The 12479-nt window shown below is 45.3% G+C and overlaps 1 protein-coding gene across 2 annotated transcripts in view; it reads left to right on the top strand.

Moving 5' to 3' along the window:
- The window catches only part of LOC126251737 (integrin alpha-PS2-like), an 836605-nt gene that overhangs the window by 452626 nt on the left and 371500 nt on the right, over positions 1-12479 (top strand). For both annotated transcript variants that reach the window (XM_049952346.1, XM_049952345.1), the window contains exon 3: positions 3981-4075. In XM_049952346.1, coding sequence (XP_049808303.1) covers positions 3981-4075 — 95 coding nt within the window. The remainder of the gene's footprint in view (positions 1-3980; positions 4076-12479) is intronic.

Here is a 12479-nt window from a genome sequence, read left to right as displayed (position 1 = left end):
GACTGACTTCATTCTCCCTCTCGACCATCCTAAAGTTGAGCTCCGTCTCCACTTACTTCGCCATCGACACCACGTTAATCAATATTCTTAATTTCTTAGCGATTTCTTCTCAGTAGCTTTATTATAATAACAGCGCTAACCGGTTTTCCGGAAATCGACACTGAATATGATGACCTAATGATGTAAAAGACGAATATGCTGTTACAAAAATAACTGGAATAGCAAGCTTTTAGGCAGTAAACACCTATATGGAGCTGATCTATCACAGTTTCATTTGTTCCTATAGTACCAGAGGGCGGTAACATGGAAGGCTTTCGAAACTGAAGTGGCAAATTCTCCTAGTAGCTCCTCAGTTATTGCACTGGGCGTGAATTCACCCTACTCAACACTCTAACAAAGGAAAAATTGATTATATTTCTTCAGTATGATACACTATTTGACCCTTCTCCTAAATACGCTGAACCTTAGACACGCAGGTGGTATTAACACCAGTTTTCATATGTGTTTTAAGTGATAACTTGTGATTGAGAAGGCCGGCCGGCGTGGCCGAGTGGTTCTAGGCACTACAGTCTGGAACCGCGCGACCGTTACGGTCGCAGGTTCGAATCCTGCCTCGGGCATGGATGTGTGTGATGTCCTTAGGTTAGTTAGGTTTAAGTAGTTCTAAGTTGTAGGGGACTGATGACCTCAGAAGTTAAGCCCCCTAGGGCTCAGAGCCGTTTGAACCATTTTTGTGATTGAGAAGACATAAAATAAAGACCAATTTCAAAGAGTTGTACTGCGGAATTATAACAGTGACATACAGCACAGGGGGAGATATGATTAATTCCCACTAATAGCGTGAGCACAATACTCAGCGTTTCCCGTCGTGAGGCAAGCTGGAGAACATAATTTTTGTGTTTGGGTAACAACATTCATTATAACTGGGCAGACTTGAGGAAGCTTCTCACTCAAACAGAAATACAAGGCCATGACCGACCGTAATAAATAATTTCTGGCGCAACTGATCATTCTATTCGGAACCTGGAAAGTCAACTGGGAACTCCTAACGCCCAATTGTTTGAAGAACTGATGGTAACGGTGTCTTGTTTCACCAGTTGCGCATACAAGCGGACACAGCTTGACTGCAAGCATATCGTGTTCGACTTTGAAGCCTTTCAACTGACGTATCCTGTTACTGCCCAACGAATTATTAGCATTACCAATGACAGAACTATTATATTTCCAATGTGAAAGACCGTAAGTGATTGTAAGACAGAAAATATTCAACGCGAAAACGGCGGCTGACACATCTGGATCCTGTCTGCAGCTCGTGGTCGTGCGGTAGCGTTCCCGCTTCCCGCGCCCGGGCTCCCGGTTCGATTCCCGGCGGGGTCAGGGATTTTCTCTGCCTCCTGATGACTGGGTGTTGTGTGACGTCCTTAGGTTAGTTAGGTTTAAGTAGTTCTAGGGGACTGATGACCACAGATGTTAAGTCCCATAGTGCTCAAGCCACATCTGGATCCACGCAAACAACATGAAAGTTATTATTTTTATTTTTTGTTTTGTTACGTTGTGGTTTATTAAACTCAACTCTTAGTACTTCATGACTCCGTGTTAATTAAGCACTAATCTCCCACAAGATAAGGCAGTGGACAGCACATGTTGAGCTGCTTTCTGTTCTACTAACAACACAATTGGCAACAATATCGTGTTTCGAATGAAAGAAAACACTGCTTTAAATATCGTTACGTCTTCTTAAACATTATTACTGTAGTAACTTTTAAAAATTCCGCAGTTCTCAGCAATATATGTTGGGATCAATCGAAAGCAGTAACTACACTTCAGTACTATCGCCTAACAAAGTGTAATTTTTCAACAGGAAAAGAAAACAGTAGCATCGCTGTCAATGATTGATCGACATTGCTTCTATAAAAACACAACTTGCATTCGGGAGGGCGCTGGTGGATCATCTGTCGTCATAATATAAAGATTCTAAAAAAAGTTAGGGTAAATGTGTATATGCATTACACGAATAACATTTTTCTTTTTCACCTGTAGTTTTCAAGAAGACGCATTCTGTTCCCCAGGGTGGGCTACATGGTGGCCTTGTACCTACCACAATTGTCCCCCCCCCCCCTCCCTCTCCCCCACTTTGTGCCATGTCTGCGTGTAACACGGCAATAACCATTGTCGTTATACACTGAAATGACAAGCCGGCCGGAGTGGCCGTCCGGTTCTAGGCGCTACAGTCTGGAACCGCGAAACCGCTACGGTCGCAGGTACAAATCCTGCCTCGGGCATGGATGTGTGTGACGTCCTTAGGTTAGTTAGGTTTAAGTAGTTCTAAGTTCTAGGGGACTGATAACCACAGCAGTTGTGTCCCATAGTGCTCAGAGCCATTTGAACCATTTGATCGACCGAGAGCAGCAGCGTTTGCGTAGAGTTGTCAGTGCTAACAAGCAACACTGGCGTTGAATAACTGCAGAAATCAACGTGCGACATTCGACGAACGTATCCATTGTGACAGTGCGGCGAAGTTTGGCGTTGATGGGCTATGGCAGCGGAAAACAACGTGTCTTTGCTAATACCACGATATCGTCTGCACCACCTCTACTGAGCTTGTGACCATATCGGCAGGATCCTAGATAACTGGAAAACCGTGGCGTCAGATAAGCCCCCATTTCAGTTGATAAGAGCTGATGTTAGGCGAGTTTGGCGTAGGCCGCGCGGAGCCATGGACCCATGTTGTCAGCAAGGCACCATGCCATGGAACCATGTGGTTCCGTAATGGGGTGGTCTATGTTCACATGGAATAGACTGAGTCCTCTGGTTTAGCTGAACCGATCACTGACTGGAAATGTTTATGTTCGGCAACTTGGAGACCATTTGCAGCCATTCATGGACTTAAAGTTCCCAGACAATTACGTCATGTCACTGAGCCACAGTTGTTCGTGGCTGGTTTGAAGACCATTCTAGATAATTCGAGCAAATGATTTGGCCACCCAAATCGCGCAACATGTACTCCATCGAACATTTATGGGACACAATGGAGGGATCAGTTCCTGCACAAAGTCCTGCCCCGGTAACACTTTCCCAATTACAGACCGCTTTATAGGCAACTTGGCATAGTAAGTCTGCAGGGGACTTCCAAAAACTTGATGAATCAATGCCACATCGAGTTGCAGCACTACGCCATGTGAAAGGAGGTCCGACACGATATCAGGAGATGTCCTCTGACTTTTGTCACCTCAGTGTACCTCTATAAAACCTTTTGAATATCTCTAATTTTACCGTCGTGAGCAAGGAAAGTGTGTTTTGGAGGAAGTTCAAATGGTTCAAATGGCTCTGAGCACTATGGGACTTAACATCTGTGGTCATCAGTCCCCTAGAACTTAGAACTACTTAAACCTAACTAACCTAAGGACATCACACACATCCATGCCCGAGGCAGGATTCGAACCTGCGACCGTAGCGGTCGCTCGGTTCCAGACCGTAGCGTCTAGAACCGCACGGCCACTCCGGCCGGCTTGGAGGAAGTAACACGTTTCTTGACTTGTATTGGAACATGCATGACCAAAGTTTTGAAAGGAAGTTCTCCATAATGCACACTGCGTTTCTTGTAGTATATCCCACCCGTTCTTGAAAACTTCTGGATTTCCCTCACGCTGACCAAACAAATCTGAAGAATAATGTGGTAAGAATATCTGACGGACAGTAATCGAGAACTGATTGTACGATTTTTCTGCAAGGGCTACCTTCACAGGCGAATCACATAATGTATACACAATTTCAAACTCGGAGCTTGAAAGCCTGGAAATTTATCTTAATTAACTTGAAGAGTAGCTTATGTCGGTGGTGCTATTCCTAGGACATTTACAAAATTGTAACTATAATCGATGCGCACACACATTACGGTGATTCTATTTTCAACATAGTACAGTACTTGCAGATTTACTATAGTACGTGAAGTGTAATTACCGGTGTGTGTATGCTTGCAGGTAACAACAAGAACTCATCGGGAATGGACATCGACAGGAAGTCACACCAGTGGTTCGGCGCCACGGTGCACAGCTCTGGCGACGGTGCCATCGTGGTAAGTGTGCAACCGCTGCTGCTGATGCTGCTGCTGCTACTGGTTTAGCCCACAACTTCGCGACAATCTTGCAAGCGCATTCTGTGGTGATTCGGACACGGATTCTGCAGTCAAGTGTAGTACTACGTGACGCATATACAGAAAATAACGGGGACATTGCTATCGTCTCCGTTGGACTATTGGAAAAGTAATCGAAGGCGGTAACGCAAGCGGTAGCTTGGTGGACTTTGGCCTTTGGTCCCCGACGTCGCAAAATCATACAGGTACGTTACCAAGGGTAGATCACTACCTAAGAAGACAAAAACAAAACCTTTTAGTTCTACGGCTAGCACAGAGCTGTGCTTGGGTAACTATGCTATTCTCTTAGGTCACTGTTCAGTCCATCTACATTGCTCAAAAGCAGTTGTGCACCTTCCTTACGACTTGAAAAGTTTGTGATTCTTGTAGGAAAACTTGTAAGGTGCTTCCTGGCCACATGTGGACTGCGTCTTTGGGTATGGTGCGCCCCCCCCCCCCCCCCCCCGCCCCCCATCTTGGGGAATGAGACTTTTTCCGTAATCCATCTAAATGGAGTTGTGGTCAAATGCCTACTACACTGACATTAAGGGCGAGTTTATCCCCGATAGTGTTTCAACCTCTTTTGGGAATAAACTTTGAGAACCTATGACTTGAAGCAGCTCATTCGACAAGAGTGCCTTAGTGCGAACAGGAAATGGCTGATGGAAATTACTGAATCATGTTCCGGAAGCTGACTGGTTGAAAAAGCTTAAAATGATTTCGTGGGGCTACTTGGAGCCCACGAAATCGGAAGAGATGAGCCTGAGCCGATAGCTCTCAGGGTTGTTGGAAGCGTGCCGTGAGCCCTGGTTTGGCTTGGAGGGGGGGAGGGAGGAGCGGATGTGGTATTTTACGTGTCCCGTGTATGATGTCAGGCGTGAGTGAGCTTAAATGGTCGATAAGGTGATCTGCCAGCAGGGAAAGCTTTGAAAGAGGAAGTGTACTTCGTGAGCAGGCTTAGAATTCCAATTATTTGTTTTTAGATCATCTGGGCAGCTTTGTGAGCGTGCACGTGATGGGCATCCTTACTGGATCGAGGAGCCACCTGGAGGTGTTGTACACGGGGTGGACTTGTACTGTGGAGCTGACATTCTGGCCAGTGTGTGCGCTGGCAACATGTAGCGCCTGGATTGTTGAAGCATCATGGATTCACTTAGAAACCACGAAACGTTCGAGTATGGAGTACAGACCCTATAATGGGAACTGCTGCATGAGAGCTTCTATCGGCAGTGGTTTATGGCAGCTGAAGGCAGTGGCAGCTCGAGCAGACTGGCGACCGTGACAGGAATCCGGCACAAGCAATTAGATTTCCGTATTGCGTCTACTGTTAGTTCCCACCCTGGACTGATGGTCAACATTACTCATTGTCCAATATGGTAATTGGGCAGCTTAGCCCTCCCTTTTTCCGCCCCTTCTTGTCACTCCATAGCTTTCGAAATTGCTTTTTTAATCTAGCGCCATATGACCCACAAGCTCTTTGCAAAATTATTCACCACTGATGCATACTCCCCAAGTGGTGATTTACATAACTCAATAATCTTCTGCCCATAATTGACTGGTGCACCTTCGAGTTACAGCGTGGTACTACATATGGTAATAGAAGTTCCCCATCACTTTGGTGACTATCCATGCAATAAAAACTTTTTCCCTATGGTTGTATGCATCCATTCCATACTCCCATTCCTTAAAGATGTGATGCTCTTTTTGTAGCTTATGAATTTGCAAAAGTCTGCATAATTGCTTCATTAACTTATAAATGAAATTAGTACCATGATCAATTATCGCGGTCTCTGTTGTCCTGAACTTTAAAAACCAGTTGTTTCCCATTGCCTGAGCTACTGTTTCTGCCTGTTTGTTTTGCACCAACAATCATAGGCATATAACGTGAAATGTGTTTGGACTTGGAATTCCAATGAGTTATTTTGTGCGATCTGTGTGAGTATTGCAGTTTTGTGTGTGTGTGTGTGTGTGTGTGTGTGTGTGTGTGTGTGTGTGTGTGTGTGTGTGTGTGTGTGTACCTGCTCGGGTGGCAGAGGCCTCATATCAAATCACGGATCCAGGAGATAGCTGGTGGTGGTGTATAATGTATGGAATGGACGAACTGAGGAGCTGACATTCTTGTCAGTGTGTGAACTGGCAACTGGACTGCTGAAGCATCTTGGATTCGCACATAAACCAGTGAACATCTTACAATAGGAAATGGTACATGAGAGGTGCCTTCTGCCAACAGTGGTTTGTGACGTCTGAAGGCAGCGGCTTCTGGAACAGACTGGCAGCTGTGACAGGAATCCGCGTCTACCTCCTAGAGCCCGCTCTGGCCTGGTGGCTTAACTTTGCCCAACACAGTGAATGGGCAGCTTATCCTTCCCCATTAGCATACCTTCTGGTTGCTCATAGCTTTTTAAATCGTCTTCTAACTTGTCGTCATGAGCCCCACAATGTCTTTGCAAAATTATGCACCTCTGATATGAACTCCCAGTTAGTGGCTTACATAATTCAAAAGGAGAAAGCATCTTCTGATCATAAATAACCTCATACAGTGATAATCCAGTACTTGGGCGCATATTCGAATTACATGCTGGTACCACATATGGTAGCAGATCCCCGTCATAGTGATGACTTTTCAAGTAATAACGACACATTGAGTGTGGTTCTGTGCATCCATTAAGTCCTTCCATTCGCTTAAGGATGTAATGCACCTTTTTTTAACTTATGAATTTGTAGAAGTCTACATGACTGTTTCATTAACTCCAGCTAGAAATTTGTAATCAGTCATCGCGGTCTCTGCTGTCCCAAACTTTAAAATCCAGTAGTTTCCTAATGCGTGAGCTACTGCCTCTGCCCACTGGTTTGGCACAGTAACCATAGCCAAACTGAAATGTCTGTGGGCTTCTAGTATGTGATCTCGTGGCCATCTGGTTGAGCGTTGCTGTTTTGTGAGTGTGCACCTCCTTGGGTGGAACAGAGGCTCCACATCAAATCACAGATGCAGGAGCTAGCTGGAGATGGAGTACAATTGATGGAGTGGATGTATTGAGTAGCTGACATTTTCATCAGTGTGTGTGAACTGGCGACTTGTAGCGCTTAGTTCATTGAAGCAACTTGGGTTGACATAGAAACTGTGGAACATGAGAATGTGCTGTACAGACACTATAATTGGAACTATTGGAGGAGAACTGACCGCTGTCAGCAGCAATTTATGACGGCTAAAGGTAGTGGAAGGCATAGCAGACTGGCGACCGTGACAGGAATCCGGCGTGGGCTATTAGGCTTCCGTATCGCGTCCGCCTATTAGCTTCCACTCCTACCTGGTGAGAACTGCCCGCGGAAACGAGCACGTAAAATGCATAGGGCGTCGTGACAGGTGCTCCGCGGCTGCGATTAGCGGGCTGCCGCCGTCGGACTGTCGGCCAGCAGTTAATCTCGGCCGGCTGATGGTCGGGGCGTCGAACCTGTCGCGGCGGCGCGCGTGGGCCGGAAGTTTACGGCGCTCCGGCGTGTTCAGAGGCGCCGCCGGACACGCGGCACGCGGCTAATGGCCGCTAAATCAGCCAGTGGGTTTTGGGCGCCCGCCTGATGGACGTGGGAGCCCGCCGGCCAGTTTACATGCAAATGCACCGCCTAATGGCGCCACCTGCGCTGCACGTGCTCCTCGGTGCACGCCGCCCGGCCGGCGCGGCCACGGTCTGTGGCGTCGGCCTCACTGTACGGGCCCCTAATGGCCCTGTATCTGTCTGGCACTACACACCTCGTCCCCTGCAGACTCACTCTTCTCATCGCCTTCTCGCTTCTCTCACTTGTTTCAAAACTGGCAAGCTCCACAAAGAAGTAAGTGTACATCACAACAACTCAAGCCCTGTCAGCCTAGAGAGGCTTAGATTTTAGAAATCGAAAAGAAAACAGTTGTTAAATGTAAGCGTAGGCTTCCGCGGCCGTTGTCTTCTTCAATAAAATTCTTCAGGGTATCAGACCGCATCGTCATAATTTAAAATGCGCCAACGTTTCGGCCAGCGTTGCAGCTAGCCTTCATCAGGGCCTTACGTTAACTCAAAGCGTAAGGCCCTGATGAAGGCTAGCTGCAACGCTGGCCGAAACGTTGGCGCATTTTAAATTATGACGATGCGGTCTGATACCCTGAAGAATTTTATTGAAGAAGAAAACAGTTGTATTTACACTTACCATCGTGATGGAATGCGGGAACCCTGTCGTATAATAATGTGCCTCTGTTTGCAAACTGTGTAATGAAGGCCTCTATGAGGGGAAGTCTGTCTGATGTAATAGAACAAGAAACAGGAGTTGATATAGAAGAGATAAGGCATCGAGTATTAGAATCAGGGTTTAAAAGAGCTTTGGAGGACTTAAGACCAAATAATGCAGAAGGGACAGATAACATTCCATCAGAATTTCTAAAATCATTGGGGGAAGTGGCAACTAAACGATTATTCACGTTGGTGTGTAGAATGTATTAGACTGGCGATATACCATCTGACTTTCGGAAAAACATCATCGACGCAATTCCGAAGACAGAATTATCGCACAATCGGCTTAACAGCTCATGCATCTAAGTTACTAACAAACATAACATACAGAAGAATGGAAAAGAAAACTGGGGATGTGTTAGATGACGATTAGTTTCGCTTTGGGAAAGGTAGACACCTGAGAAGCAATTCTGACACTGCAGTTGATAATGGAAGCAATATTAAAGAAAAATCAAGACACGTTCATAGGATTTATCGACCTGAAAAAAGCGTTCGACAATGTCAAATTATGCAAGATGTTCAAAATTCTGAGGAAAACAGGGGTAGAGACGGGTAATATACAACATGTACAAAAGACAAGAGGGAATAATAAGAAGGGCGAAGTGCTCAGGTTAAAAAGGGTGTAAGACAGGGATGTAGTCTTTCGCCCCTAATGTTCAATCTATACATCGAAGAAACAATGATGGAAATAAAAGAAAGGTTCAAGAATGGACTCCCACCATTTGACATTGTCGACAGCTGTTTCCAGATCGGCAAATCCTGTGACCGTGTTCGACTTTTTTTCAGTATTACTTCCATTATCAACTGCCATGTCAAAACTGCCTCTTCGGTGCCAGTGTGAAAGGATATCAACGATAAGATTCGCTGATGACATTGCCATCCTCAATGAAAGTGAAGAATAATTTCGGATCTGCTGAATGGAATAACCAGTCTAATGAGTATGGATTGAATGTAAATAGAGGAAAGACGAAAGTAATGAGAAGTAGTATAAATAAGTACAGCGAGAAGCTTCACATCAGGACTGAGGTCACGAAGTAGATGCAGTTAAGGAAATCTGTTAGCTAGGCTCCAAAATAACCAATGAAGAACGGAGCGAGGTGTAGCACTGGCAAAAAGAGCAGTCCTGGCCAAGAGAAGTCTATTAGTATGAAACATAAGCCATAGGAAGGAATTTCTGGGAATGTACGTTTGGAGCACAGCATTTTATGGTAGAGACATATGGACTGTGGGGAAAACCAGAACAGAAGAGAATCGAAGCATTTGAGATTTTGTGCTACAAAGAATGTTGAAAATTAGGTAGACTGATAAAGTAAGGAATGAGAAGGTTCTGCACAGAATGGGAGAGGAAAGGAATGTATGGAAAACAATGACTAGAAGAAGGGTCAAATGGTTCAAATGGCTCTGAGCACTATGGGACAATATCTGAGGTCATCAGTCCCCTAGAACTTAGAACGACTTAAACATAACTAACCTAAGAACATCACACACATCCATGCCCGAGGCAGGATTCGAACCTGCGACCGTAGCGGTCGCGCGATTCCAGACTGAAGCGCCTAGAACCGCTCGGCCACCATCAGCCGGCGACTAGAAGAAGGGACAGGATGATAGGACATCTGTTGAAACATCACAGAATAACTTATGTGCTACTAGAGAGCTGTGCAAGGTAAGAACTGTAGAGGAAGACAGAGATTGGAATATATTCAGTAAATAATTGAGGACTTAGGTTACGAGGACTACTCTGAGATAAAAAGGTTGACAAAGTAGAGGAATTCGTGACGAGCCGCGTCAAACCAGCCAGTCAGAAGAATAATGAGTCAAAAAAGAAAGATGTCAGGACAGGATACTTGTGAAACTTCCTGGCAGATTAAAACTGTGTGCCGGGTCGAGACTCGAACTCGGGACCTTTTGCCTTTCGCGGGCAAGTGCTCTACCAACTGAGCTACCCAAGCAAGACTCACGCCCCGTCCTCACAGCTTTACTTCTGCCAGTACCTCATCTCCTACCTTGCAAACTTTCGCAGGAGAGCTTCTGTAAAGTTTGGAAGGTAGGAGACGAGGTACTGGCAGAAGGAAAGCTGTGAGGACGGGGCGTGAGTCGTGCTTGGGTAGCTCAGTTGGTAGAGCACTTGCCCGCGAAAGGCAAAAGGTCCCGAGTTCGAGTCTCAGCCCGGCACACAGTTTTAATCTGCCAGGAAGTTTCATATCAGCGCACACTCCGCTGCAGAGTGAAAATCTCATTCAGGATACTTGTGGTCAGAAAGTAAAAGGGAATGACGAAATAACATTGGTGGTATGCGTAAGGATGTGAAAAGAAGTGAAATAACTTTTTCAGTGACATTGTTTGCTTAGAAATCTTTTACATAAAAATATCATAGCGCACAGAAACATTATTCGATACTATATGTTCCGCAATTGTGTCACTCCGAAGAGGTCTTCGAATATTTTTTCGTAAAAAACGCTTTGGCTTGAGAGAGTGTGTAGAACCTGAGAGAGCCACTGAGGTGCTGGCTGTGGGAATGCGCTGAGCTGTGGAGACGAGTGTGACTCCACGTGTCTGGGCGGTAACTGCGATGTGATGCGACGTGCACGGTACGTGTCTGCCACGCTGTTGGCGCGAATGACTCGGCGGTCATGCGTTTGAGCAGTCGCGCGCTCGCAGCAGCTGCAACGTGGTGCTCTCCGCGCTTCCTCGCCGTCATTATAAACATTAACAAGTTTCCAGGAACACGGCGGAGGAGCCCACTCGCCCGGTAACTGCTTAGTAATGACGGCCGTCTGTGGGATGCAGCCCGTTCTACGCAGAACTCTCGCTACTCTGCACATGAGTAGGCAGATTCATTCCGTAATTAGGCAGATTCATTAATCGACCGTGACTTTTTCAAAAATATGAAAAGGTTTTCAAATACAGCTCTCAGTCAAAAAATTTATTGACTACTAAATTATTTATTTAACGACATTTTTCGAGGTGGTATCTCATCATCAGGCTATAAAATAGTAATATATATTTGTAATATATTACGTCAACCAACATCAGTGGTACGACAACAAGGCATGGAGAAGACATTGCAACAGACAACACCCGGATCGACATATCGATAGTCAACTCGAAACTAGTTGTTTTGACCGCGATCTTGTTTTCTGCACTGCTGATGTGTTTTGTGTTAGCGTATTTTAAAGTGACCCTTGTGAAGTTTGTGAACAAAGGTCTGTAAGTCCAAGACAGCTGTGCAAGTACCGATACCTCAGAACATCACAATAAGACTGCCACACCACATTAATAGAATAAGAGATTGTTTTGTAAAAAAATATGTGAATAGCAGACCAATATACAAAGTGACATCGCCTCGTACTAGGTTATCCTTGTCCCTCTCCATAGAATGACAACAACAGTCACATAAAGAAACTTGAATATCTGTACACACTTATGTGATATGTTTTTGAAATGCCACCATAGCCTGATGATGAGATATCACCTCGAAACAAGTAGCTAAATAAATAATTTCTCAGTCAACAAATTGACTGACTGGTAGTGGTATTTGAAAACCATTTAAGATTCATTCCGATCTGCACTTGTGAAAAGTTGAGGCTCCACCTCGTCAACTCGATAATGTGGGTATCCACTCAGAGCCGGCCGAAGTGGCCGTGCGGTTAAAGGCGCTGCAGTCTGGAACCGCAGGACCGCTACGGTCGCAGGTTCGAATCCTGCCTCGGGCATGGATGTTTGTGATGTCCTTAGGTTAGTTAGGTTTAACTAGTTCTAAGTTCTAGGGGACTAATGACCACAGAAGTTGAGTCCCATAGTGCTCAGAGCCATTTTTTTATCCACTCAGAGAGTTGCAGTACGCTTCCTTTCAAACAGTTCCTGGATCCATACTTCATCTACTGAGAATACCTAGGAGTAATCCACCAATTGCTTAACGTTTTATTTTGAATTCTTAGCGATTGTTTCCATTACAGTATTTTGGTTGATAGTGAGTGGAAAGCGCAAAACAAAATGAGTATTTCATTTGCAGCTATTCTGCTTATGAAGGGTGTCCAGGAGGAATGGTTAATATTCAGGGATACGGCGTGAACGATCGTTCGAAACAA

Source organism: Schistocerca nitens, chromosome 4 (genome assembly GCF_023898315.1).
Source record: "Schistocerca nitens isolate TAMUIC-IGC-003100 chromosome 4, iqSchNite1.1, whole genome shotgun sequence".
In the NCBI taxonomy this organism is placed as follows: domain Eukaryota; kingdom Metazoa; phylum Arthropoda; class Insecta; order Orthoptera; family Acrididae; genus Schistocerca; species Schistocerca nitens.
The sequence above is the reverse complement of the archived record's forward strand: the minus strand, read 5'-3'. Positions and strand labels throughout refer to the sequence as shown.